The following is a 24711-nucleotide window of genomic DNA, read 5'->3' as shown; positions in this document are numbered from 1 at the left end:
GACACTTACTAGCTATGTGACCCTGGGCAAGTCACTTAACTCTCATTGCCTAAAAAAAATAGCACCTGCTCTCAAGGAAGTCACAAGTTAATAGGGAGAGACAGCATGAAAACAGATGTTTCCAAACTATATAGAAACATGATAAATTGGAGTTGATTGGAGAAGGAAAGTGTTCAAATCACAGGAGACTGGGAACAGCTTCTTACAAAAGGCCTGATTTTCTATGAGGTTTGAAGGAAGCCAGAAAACAGAGATGAGGAGAGGAAGAATTCCAGGCTTGGGACATATCCAGTAAAAATGAGCAGAGTTGGGAAATGGAATGTCTTGTTTGAGGAACAGTGAGGAAGCCACTATCATGTGGTGTATATGCAGGAGAATAAGGTTTAAGAAGAATAAAGATGTGGGAGGGGACCAGGTTAAAGGTCAAGGTCATTAAAAGTTAAAGAGACAATTTAATATTTGAAATTGGGGTGGGTTGTGTAACAGGGAGTGGAATCATCTGAGTTTATTGAATTAGGGGCATGACATGATCAGACCCTCACTTAAGGAAGAGAAATTGGATAGGTGAATGGAAATTATACTGGAATGGAGAGTCTTGAAGCAGGAAGACCAAATGGAAAGCTATTTTGGGGGAGAGAGAGAGAGAGAGAGAGAGAGAGAGAGAGAGAGAGAGAGAGACAGGGTGTAATGTTTGGTCTCTTCTCACCGTCTGGAAATCATCAAACTTTTTCTGCAACTCATGGACATCTTCCAATTCTATTCCGGTGTTCTCTTCCTTCTTCTCTCTAATCCAGTCCAGCATGTCTCCAGCTTCGTAAGATAGCACAAACTCTTTGTATCGTTGTAAGAGGCGGCGCCGACGGTCCTCTGCTCGCTCCAGGAGGGAATGGTACCTGGGGAAGGGAAACAACAATAACAAAAGGTGGTGGGAGAGAAAAGAATCAAAGAAAAAGAGAGTGAAAGGTGAATTGAGAAAGGAAGAGTTGGGAGAAGAGAAAGAGGAACCAAAGGGTAGAAAAGGAAAAGAAGACAAAGAGGAAATGGGAGAAAGGAAAAGAAACAGAGAAGAATAGACAGTATGATATACAGTCAAAAATGATAAAAATACTTAAATATATTTATATAGTTTTCAAAGTACATTACATAAATAATCTCATTTGAGTCTCCCAACAACACTCCAGGTATGAGATTATATTACAATTGTTGTTATCACCATCTTACAGGGAGGAACATGAGATTTAGAGAAATGAAATAATTAACCCAAAGACAAACAGGTAATAAAAGGGGTAGGGTTTGAATCTAGGAATCCCGAGAACTCAGGGAGTTCAACTATTTAGCTTCTATGCCATGATCCTTCATTACCTTAGGTTTCCCACAGAACATACCCACAAGACCCACTCCCACCCCAAACTAAGCTGCTGCAGATGTCAACTCTATTGTGTTGTACACCAAAGAACCCTGAGTCCCCTAAAAGCATCCTTGAGAACAGGGCCTATTCTGCCTTTTAATTTGTATCCCTCCCTCGAATTCAACACAATGATTGGCACTTAATAAATAGTCAATAAGTGTGGCTTTGTTTGTTTTAATTCATTGTGAAGAATATGGCCCAATATGGAATATCAGCTCCTCAAGCAGACTCAGGATAGGCATGTTAGATATATATATGGAGTCATTTCTGCCCACTTTATTATCCTTTATCTTAATCCCTTAAGTCTTACTGGTTATCAATTTGCTCCTGGCGTTGGGCAATGTCACTTGGCTCTTCCCGTCTCCGCCGCTCAGGCCTGGGGAGCTCATCCCGGGCCAATCTCCTGACATACACAGCTGGGACAAAGCCTTGGTGATCATCAGCTTCTACCTTCCACCAATCCTGGAAGGATAACAAAATCCCCGACGTGGCTCTTAATGACAGTGGCCAAATGGCACATAGCTGGAGAAGTCCCAAGCTCCAGATACTTAGCCAGGGTAAGCAGAATACAATTGAACATTTGCCTTTTTTTTTTTCATTTTTCAAAGAGCTCAAGAGGGGACTTGGATGGAATACAATGCAATCATAAAATTTTTGAGTTAAAGAGAATGTTTACATTTCCAGTTGAGTGGTAATCTTGTCCACTGCACTGACAAGTGGTCTTCAAACAGCCACTTGAAGACCTCCAGCAATGGAACAATCACTACCTTCTGAGGCAGCCCTTCCACTTTTCCATAGCTCTAATTCTTAGAAAGGCTTTCCCCTTCCCATTATATTGAACCTGTCTGACTACAACATATACACATGGTTCCTATTTCTGCCTTTTGAAGCCAAGAAAAAGTCTAATGCCAATTTGTATGAGGGCCCCTTGAGTGAGTGAAGACAGCTATCGTGTTTTCCCTGAATTTTATTTTCTCTGTGTTCAACAGCCCCAGTCCCTTCAACAAATCCTCTTATCGTAAGGTTTGATGTCCACTTAACATCCTGTGATCATTATTGAAATGGAGTCTAGCTTGTCAACACCATTTCTAAAAGTCCTTACATGGTTTAGGTACCTGGAAACTATCCTGAGCTAGGATTAAACCTCAAAGGAATAAGATAAATCTATTGTCAGATTCTTGAGAGAGTCCTCCACAAAATGGGGAAAACCTGTTTATAGAAGGTAGGTCAAATTCCATGAGGTAGGGCTTTGGGCTGAACTTCCTGACACCTAAAGCTTATGAGACTAATAATGTAACTAGGATGAGAGGCAAAGGAACAAGTCATTAGCCAGATGGTTTTTAATTTTCCCCAATATCCTAAGAAAATGTGAGCTATTGAGTCTATTTTTTTTCTTTTGTGGGGCAATGAGGGTTAAGTGACTTGCCCAGGGTCACACAGCTAGTAAATGTCAAGTGTCTTGAGGCTGGATTTGAACTCAAGTCCTCCTGAATCCAGGGCCAGTGCTTTATCCACTAGCTGTCACTAGTCTTTACACCTCTATAAATGCCTTCTGGAATGTCCCTGCCCTGATGCCCAGAAAATTAACTTTTGGTTGATAAATTCATCTGTTTTCTTGAGGAAGGTACTGCAAAATGTATGCTCTCATACATATAAAATATTTGCATGGCCAACTAACTTATCTCCTTTGTTTGGCAGAAAAGGAAATTCACTTGTCTAAGGCTACTTAACTGATTAATGATAGAGCTCAAACTAGAACTTAGGTCTTCTGAATTTAAATATAGGTCCCTTTCTAGGTTCATGGGACCTATGTCCACCATTTAAATTCAGCTAAGAACCAAAGATTCAAATTTATGCAGCACAAAATGCTTTCCTCATAATAATCCAACAAAGTAGGAAGAACAAGGTCCAATATTATGGATGAGGGAACAAGGCTCAGAAAGGTTAAAGAGATGTCAAGAGTCACACAGCAAGTATGAAAGGCAGGATGTGAACACAGGCATCCTGGCTTTAACTCCAATGCTTTTCCTACCATACCACACACACTGTCTTGGTAAATCTTAGACCCTTCTTTTTTTCCTTCCCTCCCAGAGATTTGTGAAGATGAATAAATATCAGTTGTGAAAACCCTTCAAAAATAAACAGAAATAGTGGTATAAGGTATTGGGGGAGGGGTTTGAGGGGAGAAGGGAACAAGTGAATTCCTGCTAATGCAGTTTAGCAATCTATAGTCTAAGAGAGTTGCCTAAACATGAACCAGATTAAAATATAATTGGGAGATGTTTAACAAAATAAATAAAAATACAAGGTAGATAATGTTAATTTGTGGTTTTTCTAAACCAATTTGTGGTTTTCTAAGTCAACCACTGGTCTAGAACTACTAAAAAATTAAGTGACCTGACTAGGGTTGCACACCCAATATGTGTCAGTAGTGGCACTTAAACCCATGTCATCCTGGTCTTAACATCAACTCTTCAAACATTACAATACACTAAAAATCTCTTGAAAGACAATATAAGGAAAATGTCCACTGTATCATTGAATTGTCAGACTCATTTCTTGAAAAGATATCAGGCTAGGGGAGATGAAGAATTGGAATAAAATGTAAAAATTTTACTTAATCACCTGCTACTCCCTACTATTCAATATGGTACCATTGGGAAACAGAGACATGGAAGGAGACAAAGGGCTAAGCATGTCACCTTGTTGATAGAGCTGAGGAGAGTTAGGACATCATCTTTCTTCATGGTGACTTCTCTAGGGCTTCTGGCTTCAAAGTCATACAAAGCTATGACCCGTTCTTCCTGAGAAGTTCCTTCCACTGGTGCAGCTTGTTGCTAAATGTAATCCAAAGCCAAAGAAGCTTGTCAAAAACTGGAAGTGCCTCAGATCAACAAATATTTATAAAATGCCTAATATAGGCAAAACTGTGTTAGACATAAAAAAGTCAGCATACAAAGAGAAAAAACCCACAAAAAACAAATACTTCCCCTAAAGAGTTTATGATCTAATGTGTCCCTACCACACAGATATAGCTAGCCTTATGGGCAATTCATTTATTTCCATCCAGTTTGTCTAATCAAGATCCAATCCCCTCTTCTCCATACCAATAGCAATATACTGTAGAAATGAGGTCATCCATAAACGTCTTTCTTCTTGATGCTATGGAGTCACAGGTGGATCAACTAGTCATGTTTCTTTGCAAAGTAGGATTAGACTTTTATCCAGTTGTTACCAACATGGGGATCAACATAAAATTCAGTGACTAGAATCCTCCATTTCTAATAGCTGTTTAGAGGTGACAGTGTGAATAGAAAAGAGCCCATCTCTACTTCCTGCTCATCTTTCCTTTCCTTTCTTACTATGCCCCTTGACTTTTAAATGAGCATGTAAGAACTCTGGATCCTCAAGTTTGTGGTAGAGGAAGAATGGGGCATGGGTTGTCTGATGGAAGGAGAAGTGGTTCAGGTCTAAGATGAAAAAAAAATTTGAGAAGATAAGGTAAGTATTGTAAAAGATAGCTTTCATTTATCTTATAAACATATTATCTTTTTCCCAGAACAATAGATTTTTTTCTATTTCCTACTCTTCCTAGGCACTTAAACATTGGGAATTCAAGTGGGAACAAAGACTGTCCTCTGGAACAATCACGTCCCTACCCTTCTTAAAAATTCTCTTTGAGACAAACCTTTTCCCAACCTTCCCTGCCTCACTCTATTTGCAGCAATCATATAATTATTGTATCTTCTCAGCACATCTTTTTATGGTCCAGAGGGTATTCATTTAGACTTATTTCTATGCAAATCCAGTGGTACAGAATGCAGAGATGGGCACATAATACTTGCTCAATCAGTGCTGGTTGACTCATCTTGGCTTGTTTGTCTCTCAGTCTGTTTCTTATGTCTATTTCTTTTGAGTTCCCATCTCTCCCATTTGGATGGGTTCCCTAAAGGCAGGGACTGTATTGTTTCCTTCCTCTGAACAAAGCAGGAGCTACTGAATGAAATATAGAGAGTCAGAGTTCAAAAGAACCTCAGAAACTAACTAGTCCAACCTGCATCTAAACTAGATCTCATCTGCTATATCACTGCAAGACATTATATCCAGCCTACACTGGGGAGGCCTCTTGATGTAGAACCTCAATATTTTCAGAGGAAGTTCATTCCACTTGGGGAAAGTTGATTTTAAGACTTATTGTCCTTGTATTATTGGGCCCAAATTTGCCTGTACAATTTCTATCCACTTGTCTTGGTTCTGTCCTCTGGGGCTGAGTACTGTAGAACTAATATAACTTCTCTTCTATATGGCAGCTCTTTGAATACTTGAAGGTAGAGGACATTCTTTTCCCTTGGCCCCATCGGTAGATGAGTTACAATGGGATTTGGCACCAACTGCTCTGTTTAGTACTGAGAACTAGGACTCAGTGGTCAACAGAACCATTTTGCAGATCCCCATTATCCTTCACCTCCTACTTACACAGCATGCCTCTGCCTGCTCCCTCAGAGCCTGCATACTGGTTCCAAAGGCATTAAGATCTACCAGGAAGGCTTCATGTTTTTTCAGAAGAGCCTAGAAACAAAGGAAAATTATTAGAGGGAATCCAGGGGCTGTGGAAGAGGAAAACAAGGCATTCTGGAGCCAGAGGAGAGGTGAAGGCAGAGGGAAGGAGGGAACCCTGGATTGCCAAAGTGTGGCTTTGGCAAGTGCTCTTTTCTCTGGGACATAATTTCCTCACATATAAAAGAAGTTCATTGGGTTAGGTTCAATCCAATCTATTCCAGCATTTATTAAATATTTACTACATATGAGACATTGTGTTATGTGTTGGTTAGTCAGATTCTTTGTAACCCCATTTGGGGTTACAAATACTGGAGTGGTTTGCCATTTTCTTCTACAGTTCACTTTAAAGATGAGGAAACTGAGGCAAACAGGGTAAAGTGATTTGCCCAGGGTTACACAGCTGGTAAGTGTCTGAGGTCAGATTTAAACTCAGGAAGAGTGCTCAGCACTCTATCCACTGCACCACCTGCTTCCCATTGTATTAGGTCTTAGGGATATAAAGACAAATACAAAACAGTCTCTGACCTCTACTGGGGAGGTGTACAATATCTAACTGCATAAGCATAGGAATTAGACTTCTGATATTATTGACATAGGGACCATGCAGATAAGCCTACTTCCTGTAATATTGGAAATCCACATCTCATTTGTGCTTTATAGACCTAGAAAGTTGCTTCAAAAACTGAGAGGGGAAGTGACTTGTCTAAGGTCACACACCCAGCATGCATCAGAGACAGGGCTTGACCCCAGAACTTCCTGGCTTCAAGATTTGCTCTCTCTCTAGTACAGTGCATTGTCTCCATTCTGAAGAAGAGAGAGCATTAACTATTAAGCAGGGATTCCTAACCAATGATCCCACAACCTTGTTTTATTTTTTTAACATTTGGATTTTGTATTTCAATATGATAAATTTTTTTGGAAGCCCATATTTTATTTTAAAAAGCATCATTCTTTTAAAAGGGTTCAGAGGCTTCACCAGACTTCCAAAGGCATCCATGTAACAGAGTTTAATAACCTTTTGAACTAACCAAGGAGAATCAGCAACGGCTTCCTAGATGTGACAGTCAATGAGCTGATACTTGAATGAAACTTGGAATTTTCTAAGGTCTCTGCTAGCCCTAATTCATGATCCTATGATTTGGTATATACCTGGCCCTGGCAAAATATTGGAATCATCTGATATTTGACTTTGTTTATTGTCATTATGAGATGCTGGGGCTCCTGAGTCCAATTGGGAGTTCATAATGAAGAAGTTCTGGGAGTTTATAATGACCCTAGAGGCCATGCAGCAATGTAAAAAGGAGCAGGCTGAATGAACCATACTATTTCTTTTGGTTTTGGTGCTGTTGTTTTTTTCTATTTTGAGGTTTTTCATCATTGCTCTGATTTTTTCTCTTATAACATGACTAATGCAGAAATAGGATTAATGTTATTATGTGTGTATATATATATATATGTGTGTGTGTGTGTATGTGTATATATATATATATATATATATATATATATATATATATATATATATATATATATATATATATATATATATATGACCTATATCAGATTACCTGCTGTCTAGGGGAGGGGGGGAGGGAGGGGAGGGAGGGAGAAAAATCTGAAATTGTAAAGCTTGTATAAACAAAAGTTGAGAACTATCTTTACATGTAACGGAAAAAAATAAAATACTTTATTAATTAAAAAAAAAAAAAGGAGCAGGCAAGGAAGGTGAGGACCTAGCAAACACTGATTCCATACCTGAGGCCTGCTAAAGAAGGATGAGGCATGTCTACATTTTTTCAAAGTTTAAGTCCCTTGTGGATCTATGAAACACAAATGTAGTCTGGAATTGACTGATGGAATAGGAATTTAGGCTATTCTTGCAGCTGAGCAGTTGCTTACAGGGGAGTTTTATGTACTTCCTTAGAAGACACTGTGGAGCAACTATAGGTAGCCAAGCTTTAACCCTATCTCTCTACTACTACAATCCCAAAGAAGAGAAATAGCCTATTACCAAAATAACTCTCAAATGGCAAAGATATTAATAAGTCATTGTTTAGCTCTGAACTCAAGTAGCTGTTCATGTTGTAAGAAGAGAACAAGATTTGGAGGATCTGGGTTGGAATTCTGTCTCTGCCACTAACTGCCCAAGTGACCTTGGTCAAGTCATTAACACCTATTGACCTCCATTTCTCCATTTATATAATAAGTTGGTAGGATGTGGTGACTGTTAAAATCTCTTCCATGTCTGCATTTATGATTCTATGATAGGAGCAGGCACACTTCCCAGAAGCAGAGACAGGTAGTGTAGTTAAGAGAGTCCTGGACTTAAGAGGACCTAAGTTCAAATCATATCTCAGACCCTTACTAGGCCTGAGACTATGGAAAAATGATTTACCTTCTCTTAGCCTTAGTTTCCTCATCTATAAAAGTATGAAACTGATAGCACCTGGGGCTGTTAGGTGGCACAAGACAGATAAGATAAGATAGAGTGCTAGGTCTAGAGTCAGGAAGACCTGAGTTCAAATAAGGCCTCAGATCACTTCCTAGCTGTGTGACCCTAGGCAAGTCACTCTGTTTGCCACTGGAGAAGGAAATGGCAAATCCCTCCAATACCTTTGCCAAGAAAGTCTGATGGACCTCACAAAGTCAGACATGACTGAAATGATTGAACACCAACAATTGTACCTACTTCACAGACTTGTAAAGATCAAGTGAAATAATACATGTAAAGTGCTTCAAAAACTTTAAAGCTATTTACTTAAACTTAATGTAGCTTTACTTATATATAGTCATTTCAGTTGTGTCCAATTCTTTGTGACACCATTTGGTGCTTTCTTGGCAAAAATACTGGAATAGCTTGCTGTTTCCTTTTCCAGCTCATTGTAAGATGAAAAAATTGAGGCCAACAGGGTTAAGTTGCCTAGGGTCACACAGCCAGTATCTGAGGCCAGATTTGAACTCAGGAAGACACTGTGCCACCTAGCTGCCTAACATATATTTAAACATTTAAAGCTAATACAACTTTTATAAGGTTTTAAAAAAACACAGTTCAAATTCATGATGAGATAGTGTGATACAGTGGAAAGAATGCTAGATTTAGAGTCAGAGGACCTGGATTTCAATCCTGGCCCTGCTCTTTGCAGGTTATATGACCCTAGGCAAATCACTTAGTTTCTCTAATCTTTAGTTTTCTTATCTATAAAATGAGAGAGCTGGATTACATGGTCTTAATGCCCCTTCTAGTTCTCTTTCTAAAGTTTAAGGCTTAGCCAACTCTTTTTTGGGCTATATCTTTTAATCCAGTTTGAGAAAGCCTTGGAAACACTCTCCTTATTGCTACTGAGGCATTTTTGAAACATTATTTTTAATCCTAACTTCATCATAATGCCCAGTATATGATCCAGAGTTATAAATAACAATTTCAACATATTCTCTTCAGTCGTGAGAATATATATTTAAAGGAATATAAGGTCTCCATTGGAATGAAACATAGGATTGTGGATCTCTAGAATTAGAAGGGGTCTCAGAGTCTCTCTCCTGTCATTTTAAAGATAAAGAAAATAAAAGAAACAAATCTGGATTTTACTCCTTCATTGTATAGATGGAGGAACCGAGGTCCCAAGTCACACAGGTAGGAAGTATCAGACATAAGATTTGAATTCGGGTCATCTGACTTCCAGAGCCACTGCCCTATCCATAGTACCATATTGCCTCCTAATAAAAGGCCATGAGCCTATTCATGGAAGGATTACAAAGCACTTTTCTGATGGCGACTCAAATGCATAGCCTAAAATGTATTTTCCCCCACCTGACAGAAAAGGAAAGGGGGTTTCAGTGACATGAAATGAATTATCCACATTCACTGTGAGAACTGGGATTAAACCCAGGTTTTTGCCGAGTGAAATAAAGGTAACCTCTATGTTTCTTCTCATTCTAATATTTTTGACTGGTTCCATCCTAGACACATTTAATTTTCTGGATAGATGTCTATACTCCAAACCCTTGGGTTGGAGAACTTCAGGAGTAACCTGCGGACTTTAGAAGGAGACCAGGATAGGTATGAGTCACTCTGGATGAAGAAGAAATACTGTTAAAAAAAAAAATAGTAATTGAGGTTAAGTGACTTGCCCAAGGTCACACAAGTAGTGTCTGAAGTTTGATTTGAACTTGTGTCCTTCTGACTCTAGGGTTGGTGCTCTGTCTACTGTGCTGCCTTAGCTGTACCCATCTCTTAAAGACATTAAGGAATTTTTCTTATGGCATCATAGATATGGAGCTAGAAGAGGTCTCAGAGGCCACTAAGTCTAATGCCCTCAATTTAGAGTTAAAGAAAATTAAGTCAGAGACATTGAATTATTTGCCCAGCATCACACAGCTAAGAAATACTAAGGCAGGATTTGAACCCAAGGCTTCCTGATGCTAAGTAGAATACCCTGACCACTGTACTATGTTGCCTCTCGAACAAAAAATAAACAAAAAATCTTCCCGAAACTTAGGGCCTTTTAGATCTTCTCTCTGGCATGTTCCCAAACTAAGTTATTTCAGCAGCTTTTGGACAAAGGTAATGAATGTACTCTCCTTTGGGGGAGTATGTCAATATTAAGGACCCATCATAAGTTTCTATTGATTCCAAATATGAAAATCCTAACCATATTCTTCCAAGATCTCCGAAGAATCATTGAATTGTGTTACAGTTAGAAGGAGCCTTAGGAATCTTCTAGTATAAGCCCCTGATTTTCCAGAAGAGAAAACTGAGGCCTATAGAAAGGAATATACTAGAGTCAGCTGGAGCAAGCTGGAGAGAAACTCTTGTTAAGTTTTCAGGGTGAGCATTTACATCTTGGAAATCAGCAAATGCTCTAAATCAGTGTTTGATTTATTGATTCACTGGTTTTCGGGGCTTTAAGTGATAGAGAAAATGTTAATAACTCACATGAAACCTCAAAATGTGCCTGCATACATTATGTTTTTTCCTAGAGATCCTATTGTTAAACATTTACTTGCCACTTGTCAAAGGTCACATAGGTAGAAGAAACAATACTAAAACATGAACTCATTTCTTTATAGCCTAAATGTATAGTTATTTCCAATACCTACGTACTAGATTCCTTAGGACATTTAAGCACGGATTTCCCCACGAGAGAAGGTTGATCCCATGTAGTTGGGATGCCTTGTTCCAACCTACCCCAGCAGCTTCCTCATCAGCCCCATAGTTTGTGTTGTCTACAATGGGCTCCTTCTCATGGATCCAGGCCTCAGCTTCATGTAGATCTGCAAGGTACTGCTGCAACTGAACATTGTCTTCCAGGTCATGCTGTCGCTGGGAAGCCCGGGCCTTAAGGGACTCCATGTTCTCATTCAGACTCTTTACTTTAGAGGCTACATCATCTGCGGCAAAGTGGCCTGTAGAGCAGGGTAAAGGTCATATTAAGTGACTCCCTTCCCCACCATACACATGGTTCCAAGGCTATTCAGGAGTGAATAAAAGAACTGTGAGGAGGAGGTCCTCTATTGTGCAAATACCAAGTAGCATCAGTGGTCATTGGAATTGTAGGAAGGATCTGGTGTTAAAAAAAAAGGTTCTTGCTATAAGGTTTGAGGATAGTTAGACATGAGTGAATCTCATAGATTCTAAGACAGCCTTCTGAAATGAATGGGCAGCATGGGAAGGGCCCTGGAGTATAAAGCAGGGGAGAACTATAGGAGTCGCCATGAGCAATCTCACCAGAGTGAATTGACTAGGCATCTTCTCAATAGTTCTTTCTCTTGGAAATTGGCAAATGAACAGAAGTGGCCTATGGATTAAGTGATAGATAGAAAAAACTGCTGTATTTTCCATTAGGCAGGCCACATAAGGAATACAGTGTTCAATTCTAGGCCAGGCTTTTTTAAGAGGAGCACTGACAAAACTCAGAGAAGGATGACCAGGATAGTTAACAAATCCCAAATCTGTATTTTAAGAAACTTAAATGAAAAGGAAATGTTTCATGTAGAGAAAAAAGGGAAATATGATAGCTGGTTTTAAATATATGAAGGGCCATAAGTCATAAGAATAAGGGAATAGAATTATTCACTCTTGTCCCTTGCTCAAGAGGGCAGAATTTATAAACAGGTTAGGCTCTGGCTAAACCTAAATGACCTCTGAGATCACTTCTATACATATAAGGAGCAGAAATAGAAGATATTAGACAGGGATAAGTATAAGTTAATAAAGGGAAAAAACATTCTTAAATTTATTTTATTTAAATTTACTTAAATTTAAATTTAGTAAGTTATTAAAATTGTAAATAATTTGTGTTGTACTCCAATGGAATGAACTTTCCACTGAAAAGAGTACTTAAGTAAAAGTTGGATGAAATCATGTTATAGAAGAGAGTCTTACATTGGAGGGGGAGAGGAAGAGAACAAGGATTTATTAAGGACTTATTATTCAGAGGCATTGTACTAAGAGCTTTACAAATATCATCTCATCTTCACAACAACCTTGAGAGGTAGGAGCTATTATGACCCCCATTTTAGAATTGAGTAAATTGAGACAGAGAGAGCTTAGGTGACTTGCCCAGTGTCATATAGCTGGTAAGTGTCTGAAGCTAGATTTGACTCAGGTCTTTCTGACTTAAGGTCCAGAGCTCTGTGTATTGTATCCCCAATGGCAGACATTAGGGTAAGAGGTTAACAATAACATTTAAGGTTTCTCCTAACTCTGAGGTACAAAATTGTTCCAGAGGGCCCTGAAACAATGGGCATGTGTCTAGCCTCCATCACCATACCTTCTTCCACCATTTTGTTTCCTCTCTCTGTGATGACACGAATTCGAGGTTCATGATTGGCAATGTCAGCTAGTATAACCTGGTGCCTATTCAGCAGGTTCTGAGAAGCAATCAGGTCCTTTCCTAGAAAGAGAAAATGAATCTTAGACTCCCAATTCACAAATCTTCTAGTCTTTGTATCTGATGGGGGAAATAAAGAAGATCATTTAGAATTGATCAAGAAACTCCTTCGCACTTTAACTCCTGGGGCTGAAAATTCATCCCAAAGAACCTCTGCCAGGTGGCTAAGTATCCTGGGAACTGACCCATCAATCTGGATGGACGTTGTCAAATTCATTTAATCTCTTTGCTCTTACTCCCCTGAGACTTATATTAATTCATAAAAGGGAAGGGAGCATTTATCCTTCATCCTCTCTATCAGCCTGAGAAAAAGAGAATAACTTCTCAAAATGCTTCATCTAACTCCTTCTTAGTCCCATGCACACTCCCCTCATTTCTTGTGATGGTCTTGGGTTTAGTCTTTATGCTCTAACCAAGTAAAACCACAATGTTTACTCCTATCCAGGCTTTACCCTCCTTTCTTGTCTCCAACCTTATGTAGCACCTCCTCTCCAGTATTTCCTGTCTGTTTTTCTCCATACAAGTCCTCCTAACCTTCAAGATTTAAAGAAGTTTTCTCTCTAGAAATAACTTTATGTAGGCCTAGTCATTCTAATCCTCCATTGTCTCAGGACTTAAACACACATTTTACCCCATGATATTTATAGTTAATGTGTGTACATCCACATTTAACATATTAGGAAACTAAGGTCGAAACACATGAAGTGACTTATATAGGGACATACAACTTATAAATGGGAGATCTGAAAGTCAAAACTAAGTCTTGTGATTTCAAGATCTGGATTTACCACACTGCCACTTATCCCTCCTCTTCACTGATCATTAGCACTTAATTCTTTGTCTCTGTACATATACAATAGGCTTCTGCCCCTTAGAGTTTCCTCAAAGCACAGGTCCTGGCTTATCTCCACGTGCTTCTTTTACACTCCACATTCCATTTAATGTCCTCCAAATTATGCAGTCTGCAGAGCATTCCCCCAAAATGGACTTCAACTCTAGTCATAATTTATGCTCTTCCCCATTGTCACTAAACAAATGAAGGAATAGTAGTATCCTGAGACTATATAAATTCTTCCCAGGGCCCTGACATTATGAGAATTTGGCCAGGTTTGGGGAAGGTGCCAAACCCTAAAGGTAGCCCTCATTCAGGCTGGATAACCTTCCCCAAGAGGAATAAGCAAATTCCCATAATGCTGATAGGCAGGAGCTAAGGGGTCTTTTGCCATTTCCAAGGTTCAATTTGTTCATTATCTGCTTTCATTCCTATGCATGTGACATTCCCCAACCTGAGAAGTCCTTCCTTCTGTCCTTTTTTCCCACTCCCAATACCTGACCCATAGTTAAGGAAGAACAAAGATACCGTTGCCTTCCTCCTATGGTGAGGAAGCTCTGGGAACCTCCAGCTCAGTGTGTACTAACCAAGGTGAGTGGAGGCTGCAGAAGGCTCCGTCTCTTGAATCCAAGCCTCCTCATCCTCTGTGTCCCGGCAGATCTGTTGCAGTCGCAGAAGATCAGTGAGCTTCCTCTTCCTTTTGGCCAGTGGTTCCTTCAGGGCATCATAACGAGATACCAGTGACTCCTGCGTTAATTTCATTTCGCCAGCATCAGGATGCCCCACCTCCTCAAAATAGGCAGCCAGGTCTGTGATAGTATCGACTTGGTCCTGATAACGAAAAAGAATATGCAGTTACTGCTTCACCACAGTCAATGAAGATGGACCCAAGGGAGGATCCGTGCTTATATGTTAGGCAAGGCAATTTCTGTCAGTCGCTTCTAGAGAATTCCAAAGAAGCTCTTCTCTCTGTTCTATCCTAAATTCATAAATTTATAGAAAGCTAGGGTGAAAAGAAGCCTAGAAATCATCTGTTCCCACCTGGGAATTTTACAAAGGAGGAGACTGACTTGTGAACTAGCCTGCTTAATAGCTAAGTTGGTAAGAATTAGAAATCTAATTCAAGTGACCTTTTAAACACAAATCCAAAGGGAGAATGAAAGCCACAGGGCATGGGTACATGGAAGTAAAAATAAAGATGTCATGATACAGTGGAAAGATTAAGTTGGTGTCAGGAAAAACTTGGATTCAGATCCAATCTCTGACAGTTATTGTTGTATATGTAGCTATATGATTATGTTTAAACTCTCTAAGTTCCTTTCTTCATCTGGAAAATTCACATAATAACCACCCCCCACCCCCACCCCACCCCATTTTTATCTACCTCAATCCTGAGGAGTAAAGAAGGTAATGAACATTTTAAACCTTCTAACTTCAAGGTGTTTTGTATACCCTAAGGCTTCCTGTATCAAACTGGAAGCTCCAGCTGCAAGCAACCCCCAAAACTCTGGAGTGCTGTCCCAAACAGATTAACATGTCATTGAGAAATGTTTGACAAAATAAGTAAAAATGCTATACAACAAAGATAATGTTAATACGTGGTTTTCTAAGTGAATATGGGCCCCAAAGATTCATTTCCATTTAGGTTTGACACCACTGCCCTTGGGGTCAGGGATAGGGACCTGGGAAATGTGATTTTATCAGTAGGGGGAACCCCCAGGAGAGGGAATTCCCTCTAGCAATAGCAAGTCAAGTGAGCTAGAGAAGAAAATGGCAAACCCCTGCAGTATCTTTGGCAAGAAAACCTCAAATGGGGTCACAAAGAATCCTACATGACTGAAAAATGATTAAACAACAACTGAACATTCTCTACCACTTATAGTCTTAGAGAGTTGCCTAGAGGGTGTTTTAAACATGAACAATTAATGGATATTTGTGCCCAGCAGGTCATTATCCAAACTCCTTATATAGCAGTGCAGTTCAACCAGCTCACCCATCTATCCCTCTCTTGAGGGCAGGGCACTGCTGACATGTAGATTTCAACCTTCCTTTCTGCTCAGAGTTTAATAGTGACTCCCAGTTAATTATGTAATGGAGGCAACATTGTGTAGTTCATAAGAGTATCTGACTTGGAGTCAGAAAAACCTGGGGTCAAATCCTTTCTGTGACACTGAGTAGCTGTATCACCTCTCTAAACCTCAGTCTCCTCATTTATTTATTTATTTGTTTGTTTGTTTGTTTGTTTGTTTATTTATTTAGGCAATGGGGGTTAAGTGACTTGCACAGGGTCACACAGCTAGTAAGTGTCAAGTGTCTGAGGTTGGATTTGAACTCAGGTACTCCTGAATCCAGGTCCAGTGCTTTAACCACTGCGCCATCTAGCTGCCCCAGTCTCCTTATTTATAAAAATAAGAAGACGGCCTTCAGTTTCTTCTTCACTGAGTGCTGTGAGACTCAAATGAAAGAGGACATGAAAAACAATTCGCAAACTTTACATTATATAATTATCCATTACAGTTACTATTAATAAGTAAATATGTATTCTTCAATGCCCATTTTAAAGGTTCTCCACCAAATGCCTCCTGTTCTGATTATTTAAAAATGGAACCCTGGCTGGGACTTTACTTCCCAGGCAGAAAATTCTGCACCTAGTTTCAGTCTTTCCATCTCAGAGTCTTCATTTGGACTATTTGTGGGTTCTTGATTGCCTCCTTACCTACTTATCCACCTCCCACCACCCAAAATTGTTTCCTTCCTTTACCCAAAGTTTTCCTGAATTTCTGCACCTATTGGAAGTCTACTCAGACTTAACTAATATAGCCCTCCTATCCTAGATCTCTCTTGGTTTTTGTTTGTTTGTTTGTTTGTTTTGTTTTTTTGCTGGGCAATGAAGTTTAAGTGACTTGCCCAGGGTTATACAGCTAGTAAGTGTCAAGTGTCTGAGACCAGATTTGAACTTGGGTCCTCCTGAATCCAAGGCTGGTACTTTACCCACTGCGCCACTTAGCTGCCTCCCCCCCATCCTCCCCCCAACTCTGCTAGATTTCACTTTGTACTGTCCTGCTCTGATACTGGAGGTCTTTCCACCTATATTACAGTCCCTCATTTTTCTATCTTTAGGCCTATGCCTATGCCCTGTCTATCACATGATAAATATTATTCATATTTCTATAACACTTTTAGGATTATAGAGCACTTTTTTTCACAATAGTCCTGTGAATTAAGTTATTTGTATATTGGTGTAGAAATTCAGGTTTAGAGAGGTTCATTCATTTGCAAAAGGTGACATAGCTTATAAGTGGAGAAAATAGGAACAGAAAAACAAGTTTTATGGCTGAAGTCTTGTGTATGCCCTTGCACACACACTCGGGTGCCCCTCATTCACCTTCTCTTGTTTTTCTTCCCTTGAAACCTTCTAGGATAGATATTCTGTTCATAGAGGTTATTCAGATCAGAAGGGGAGCTACTGAATTTTGATTGTTATCCTTTGCATGAATGTCCTTACTTTCTATTGACTGCCCAGTCAATAATCACATTTATTAACCACCTACTATATTTCTAGCACTATACTAAGTGCTGGAGATATAAAAAGAGTCAAAAGATATTATCTGCTTTCAATGAGCTCGAAGTCTAATGGCCCATAGCCTCCACCCTCAATATACCCCAGTAGGGGAAATGTTTACATACCTGACGAGCGTCCACATTGTTTTCTAAAATTCCATGTTTCCTAAGGAGATTCTGGACATCAGCCAGGCCTTTACCATAATCCTCAGAGGCAACCTGACCATCTACTTCCTCCAGCCACCGTGCCAAGTCTTCCACATTCTGTTCAAACTGTAGCTGCTGGTTGGCTTCATGCAGCTGGGCTCCTGTAGGAAGACATGACTCTCAGGATCAGGAAAAGACTTACCTCACTATAGCAGAAAGGACAGATTGTTGGGTCCAAAGTCAGGAAGACTTGAATTCAAATTCTATCTCAGACACTCACTAGTTATATAACCCTGGGTAAGTCACTTAATCTCTGTCTGCCTCAGTTTTCTCAATAATAAAATGAGGATGATAATAATACCTACCTCCCAGGGTTACTGTGAGGATCAAATAAGATAATGTTTGTATAGTGATTTGCACAGTAACTGGCAAAAAAGCAGGTGCTTAATAAATGCTTATTTACCTCCTTCCCTTGTGGGACTTCATTATACCAAGCTTGAACTCCATTTCCTCAAGGCCTAAGAGATAAGGGAAAGTTGGAGAGGGTTCTGATAATAGTAGTTATGTTCCTTTGTGTCCTATAGGAACTGTAGCTGATAGTATGGATTTCACTCCCAGAATTGGAAGTCCTTATTCTTCTCCCAAAGGCTACAGGCTACAACATCACCAACTGGCTGTTCAATATACTCTCACCCTGGCTTGATATCAGGACCTGTAACATTACTATTTTCCTCTTGCTTTTTTTTTTTTTGGCTGATATTCTTTTGGTCTCCTAGTCTTAACCCTGATCATGATAATTCCTCAACCTAGGATGGCTTCTTCTCTTTTTCACTTGTCGCACTCTTCCTTTTAAAGTATGCCCCACACCACCACCTTCTAGGAAGTCTGTTCTCAAGTTTCTTATCTCTAAAAGAAAGGAGTTGGACCAAGTGACTTCTAAGATCCCTACCAGGTCTAAATTCCATTCCCTATAACAAGACTCTTTGGAAAATGATCTCTCCTCTGGGTATATCTTCAACAACATCTGTCTCCTATTGAAGCCAGACTAGCTTCAGCTATTGAATCTGTTTTTCTGTGTCAATTGTTCAAGAAAGCAGAGACTTGGGGCAGCTAGGTGGCACAGTGGATAGAGCACCAGCCCTGGAGTCAGGAGTACCTGAGTTCAAATCCAGCCTCAGAACATTGACACTTACTAGCTGTGTGACCCTGAGCAAGTCACTTAATCCCAATTGCCTCACCAAAAAAAAAAACAAAAAGAAAGAAAGCAGAGACTTGTGACAGCCATCTAGGCCAGCACAGGAAGTAACACACATGTATGCTAAACATGACAGTCAGTAAAGTCATCCAAATCTCTAGAAGTAATGAGGGTTGCAGAGTTGTTTTATGGAGGAGTCAATAGTCGAAGTTAGAAACTATCCCATTACCATTCTGAAACAACATGGTGCTTATTTGAGCATCTCCCATTGTGAGTATTCCCACTGTGAGCTCCTTGAGGGGAAGGGAATGTTGTTAGCCTTTCTTTGAATCCTCAGTGCTGAGCACAGTGTCTGGCATATTGAAAGTGTTTAATAAATGTTTGTTGGATGACTGACTGACTGTATCATCCAAATTTGGGGTTTAAGAAGCCCTGATTTCCTAACAATCTGTGAATATCTCTGTGGTACTCTGGAGAGTTCTTTCTGCTAGAATGGATACCCAAAGGCCATGGTGTGCTTGCATCTGTGTGTGTCCTTGAGGAAGCATCATAATAGATATAACACAAGTTATTTCTTTTTATAGTCATGGGAACATCTAGTATGGACACTGATGTCACCAGAGAAACACACCAATGACAGTTACACAAAGATTTGATTCATTAAAATTTGACTGACACATTCTGGCCAACATGATGCCCTTCCTCTACTCCTATTCCCTGCCATCTTTGTCCTGTGGATATATTCTTTCTGCCCTATAAGACTAGGAATGCCCCAAGGACAAATATTCATCCCCTTCCCCTATCCTCATTTCCCTTCAATATCCAAAACCAATGTCTGCCCCTACTTAGGAGGCACTTAGCATAGGTGATAGACAGACTGCTAGAAAAAAGCCATTCATTAAGTGTTATTGACTGTTAACAACTGGCCAGCTGAGTGAATGAAATGGGCCCAATGAAGGGAGGTAGATGACAGTATGAGTCTATTCTCAGTGGATATTGGTATATTTTCTTAGAGGACTGTCCTTGCCTAGCTTGTAGGAGGGAAGCAGCAACAATCAACCTTCAAGTCCTACCCCTAACCTTGCCTTGTGTGACATCATTTGGGATAATGTCAATCTTTAAAAGTCCAGTTAATAGCTTAGAATTATGGAAATTTGCCCAGTCTAATGAATAGAAGAAGTACAAACCTCATTGTGAGAAAGTAGATATTAGCATATTAGGCTCTTAGCCAGCACTAAAATTCTTGTGGATTGATTTACTGATCATTTAAACCAGAAAAAAAAAATTAGGAGAAAAGGTAAGGAACTGAATAGTGTCTTCAAGAATAGGAAAACTGGGGGCAGCTAGATGGCGCAGTGGATAGAGCACTGGCCCTGAATTCAGGAGTACCTGAGTTCAAATCTAGCCCCAGACACTTAACACTTACTAGCTGTGTGACCTTGGGCAAGTCACTTAACCCCAATTGCCTCACCAAAAAAAAAAAAAAAGTATAGGAAAACTTCAGAGAAGCACAAACAAGAGAAAAATGGGTTGGCATAGCAGAAAGGTAGATGCATATTAGACAGCAAAGATGGTTGGAGTTCACAGTAGCAGGACTTGTGTCAGCCCTTGGCCAGGGCTTTTATTTTCCTAGATTTGTATTACTTCACTATTAATTCAGTGGGGTGGGAGGCATTGTATTTTCCCACAAGATTCATAAGTGGAAATGTTTATATATATATATATGTGTGTGTGTGTGTGTGTGTGTGTGTATGTGTATATATATATATGTATATGTGTATATATATGTATATATGTTTTCTGATGTCCTCATTGCGGCAGGAGCTGCGGCTCCCGTGTTGGACTGCACAGCCACACTGTGGCCTGTGGCTCTTCAGGGCACTGATCCATGGTCGTCCGTGACTGGTGGAAGCCTACTACTATGTGTGTATATGTATATGCATATGCATATGTATATGTATATGTACATGTACATGTGTATGTGTGTATATATATGTATATGTGTGTATGTATGTATATGTACACATATATTATATATGAATATAAATATACATACAAACTTATATTTAATAATATTTAACATTTACATTGAGCTTTAAAGTTAATGCAAATCACTTTACATATATTATCTCATTTGATCATCTCAATAGCACTACAAGTGTGATTATTATAGTCATTTAACAAATTAAGGCATTGATGTTGAGAGAAATTAAGTGACTTGGTCAGAAGCACATAACTACTCACTGTCTGAGACAGGATTTGAACGTACATCTCCAGGATTCAAGGCCAGAATTCTATTCATTACACCATTTAGCTTCCTTAAAAATTCACTCCCTAGGGGGCAGCTACATGGCAGAGTGGATGAAGTACTGGCCCTGGATTCAGGAAGACTTGCATTCAAAACTGGCCTCAGACACTTGACACTTACTAGCTGTATGGCCCTGGGTAAATCACTTAACCCCCATTACCCTGAAAAAAAAAATCAAGAGGTAAGGGGGAGGGGGGTGTTGGTTACCTTGCAATGTCTTTATCTAAGTTGGTTATATAAAAGATAGCTGGCCCCAGAAATAAGGGTTATTTTCTTGGTCTTCATGGTGTGGAGGCAGTACTATTTAGGGTTCCCTGGGTAGAGTTAACAATGAATTATCACTGTACCTATTTGTTCCCTGTGCTAGTCCTACTTTTTCCAGACCCTTTTGAGCAACAGGACCTGGTCAACCCAAGAAGACTCAGAAAATTCAAGCTGTAACAATGACTTCCTGACTATAAGGTAGTCAGTGGAAAGAACGACTAATGAAGAGAGGGAAATCTTTTTTACACTAGACTTCATCAGATAATAGGAGGAACATTCATATTTGCATTAATGAAGGTAGAAAAGCTCTGGTCAGGACCATGATCACTAACAAAATTAGCCTCTCCTGAGAGGTCCTTCTTCTGACCTTTTTGCTCTGTGGTTTCCAGGAGTTCCTTCCAGAGGGCAGTGACCTCACTAATACGGGCAGCCACATTGTCAGAGGCATAGTGGTTGCCATCAATCATCTCTTGGCCAGTTTTCTTCAGGTTGTTGAGGCGGGTCTCATTAGCTGTAAGCTCCTCCGCAAACACTTGCTGCTTTTGAACTCGGCTCTTTAGGTTCTGTGATTCCTGGGGGAAAGAGAAAGATAGAGATAAAATACAGTTTTAAAGGGGGAAGTGAGGGTTCTGGAGGCAGAAGAGAAAATTTAGAATTTGGAGGATACTACTCTTGAAAAACCTGGCTATCTTAACAAAGAAATGGAGGATTGTTTTAACATTCTAACTGCCTATTCATCCATGCCTTCCTAACCCACCCCTCTTACACTATACCCTAGCTTCTTAATCTGTAGGTCGAGACCCCATATGGGGTCACATAAATGAATATGGGGGTCATGAATAATTTGGCAACAGTAAAAGTGTGTATACCTATTTTCTATACCTATATACCCAGGGTTGCTTAAAAATTTATCAGATGAAAAGGGGTAGCAACTGAAAAAAGTTTAAGAAGCCTTGCACTACACAATGATATCTCTCCTCTCTACACATACAATGATAATAAACACAGAAATAAAGAGTTAGTATCCAACCAACAGAATCACACACTGGAAATATCAAAGGAAAAGAGCCAAGAGGTAGAAAGATTATTTGGTGTGGTTGTTACTATAGACTAGGTGATGGTTAATGACAGCCTGAAACAGAGTGGTTATATCAGAAGTGTATGGATGAAAGTCAATAGGACTGATAAATGTTGGAGAAGATGTGGGAAAATCAGAACACTAATGCCCTGTTGGTGGAGCTGTGAACTGATCCAACCATTCTGAAGAGCAATATGGAACCATGTCCAAAAGACTTTAAAACTGAGCATCCCCTTTGACCCAGCAATTCCACTACTAGGTCTGTGTCCCAAAGAGATCATGGAAAAGGGAAAAGGACCCACGCGTACAAAAATATGTGTAGCTGCTCTTTTTGTGGTAGCAAAGAATTGGAAATTGAGGGAATGCCCATAAGTTGGAAATGGCTGAAAAAGTTGTGGTATATGAATGTAATGGAACACTACTGTGTTGTAAAAGGATAAGTGGATAGATTTCAGAAAAACCTGGACTTACATGAATTGATGCTGAGTGAAATGAGAAGAACCAAGGGAATACTGTACATAGTATCAACAACATTTTGTTATGATCAACTGTGATGGACTTGGCTCTTCTCAGCAATGTAATGATCCAAGACAATGCCAAAAGATTTATGGTGGAAAATGCTCTCCACTTTCAGGAAAAGAACTATGGAGTCTGAATGCAAACCAAAGCATACTACTTTAACTTTTGTTATCGCTTTTTTTGTTCTTGTTCTTGTTTATTTTTTGTATTTTATTTCCCTTTTCTTCTCTGAGTAATGTGGAAATATGTTTAACATGATTGTAATGTATAACCTACATGAAATTGCTTACTGGCTTTGGGAGGGAGAAGGAAAGGGTGGGAGAAAAATTTGGAACTCAAAAAGTATTTTTACATGTAATTGAGAAAAATTTAAATAAATAAATACATTTAAAAAAATAAAACCAAAAAAAAAAAAAAGAAAGTCAATAGGATTTGGGACGTGGTTTGGGGGACATGAGCAAGACATATGTTTCAAGGCTGTGAGTAAGACATAAGTGTCATTGAAGTATAATTTTATTTGTTAGTTCATCTTTCTAAAGTTATTCTGCCTATTTTCTTTCACAACTTGACTAATGTAAAGATGCTTGGCATTACTGCACATATATGACTCATACTGAATTGCTTAATTCCATAGGGAAGGTTAAGTAAGGAGGGAGGAAGGAAGAAAATTTAGAACACAAAGTTTTTAAAAAATCAATGTGAAGAAATGATGAGCAAGCAGATTTCAGAGAAATCTGGAAAGACTCACATGAACTGATTCTGAGTGAAATGAGCAGAACCAGGAGAACACTGTACACAGTATCAACAACATTGTGTGTTGATCAACTGTGATAGACTTGACTCTTCTCTTAAATACAATGGTCCAAGATAGTTCCAAAGGACTCAAGATGGAAAATGCTCTCTGAAAAGAAAGAAAGAAAGAAAGAAAGAAAGAAAGAAAGAAAGAAAGGAAGGAAGGAAGGAAGGAAGGAAGGAAGGAAGGAAGGAAGGAAGGAAGGAAGGAAGGAAGGAAGGAAGGAAGGAAGGAAGGAAGGAAGGAAGAAAGAGGAAAAGGAAAAGAAAAGAAAAGAAAAGAAAAGAAAAGAAAAGAAAAGAAAAGAAAAGAAAAGAAAAAGAACTGTGGAATATAGATGCAGATTGAACCATACTATTTCTACTTTTTTTGTTTTCCTTTTTTGAAGTTTTTCCCTTTTGCTCTGATTCTTCTTTCACAACATTGCTAATATGGAGATATGTTTAGTGTGATTGTAAATATATAACCTATGTCAGATTACTAGCCATCTTGAGGAGAAGGGAGAGAGGGAGAAAATTTTGAAACTAGAAATCTTATAAAAACAAATGTCGAAAACTCTCTTTGCATGTAACTAGAAAGTTTAAAAAACCAACAATACGTAAGTGTCAAAGAGCTGAGTTATTAAGTCTGAGAGGCCAGGAGTATGACAGTGCCACCAATAAAAATGAAGAAAAAGTTGCGTTCATCAGTCAAATGACTAAACAAATTGTGGTGTGTGAATGTAATGAAATACTTTTGCACCATAAGAAATCATGAATCTGAAGAATACATGGAAACATGGAGAGACTTATACACATGGATACGAAGTGAAGTCAGTATCATGAGGAAAGCAATTTGTATAATAACCACAGATACAGTATAAATGAAAAAAGAACAGCAAACTAGAAAAAAAAAACCTGAACACTGTGCAACTATAATGACCTCTCTTTATATCAAAGAAGATATGTGAAAATCATTTTTCTTTCTTCTTGACAAAACTGTGGACTGTGAGTGTGGAGTGTTGTTACATAGATTATCAAACCTCAATAGATAGTGGTTCATTATCGTCAACTGCTTTGCCCCCTCTTTGTTATATAGACCATAGCATTCAGAATGGGTATGGGAGTATAATTATAGAGTATATGTAGAAATGAAAATTATGTAGAAACAAAATATGTTA

At 39.1% G+C, this 24711-nt stretch overlaps 1 protein-coding gene across 1 annotated transcript in view; it reads right to left on the bottom strand.

The window, feature by feature from the left end:
* Positions 1-24711, bottom strand: part of SPTA1 (spectrin alpha, erythrocytic 1) — a 107173-nt gene that overhangs the window by 61963 nt on the left and 20499 nt on the right. Inside the window, exons 15-23 of the mRNA XM_043963436.1 lie at positions 21530-21734; positions 17375-17556; positions 14275-14518; positions 12736-12858; positions 11151-11368; positions 5885-5977; positions 4111-4245; positions 1719-1870; positions 707-893 (exon numbers count right to left, since the gene is read on the bottom strand). Of these exons, the coding sequence (XP_043819371.1) occupies positions 707-893; positions 1719-1870; positions 4111-4245; positions 5885-5977; positions 11151-11368; positions 12736-12858; positions 14275-14518; positions 17375-17556; positions 21530-21734 (1539 nt within the window). The remainder of the gene's footprint in view (positions 1-706; positions 894-1718; positions 1871-4110; positions 4246-5884; positions 5978-11150; positions 11369-12735; positions 12859-14274; positions 14519-17374; positions 17557-21529; positions 21735-24711) is intronic.

This window comes from Dromiciops gliroides, chromosome 4 (genome assembly GCF_019393635.1).
Source record: "Dromiciops gliroides isolate mDroGli1 chromosome 4, mDroGli1.pri, whole genome shotgun sequence".
Taxonomy (NCBI): Eukaryota; Metazoa; Chordata; class Mammalia; order Microbiotheria; family Microbiotheriidae; genus Dromiciops; species Dromiciops gliroides.
This window is presented reverse-complemented; position numbering and strand designations above follow the sequence as displayed.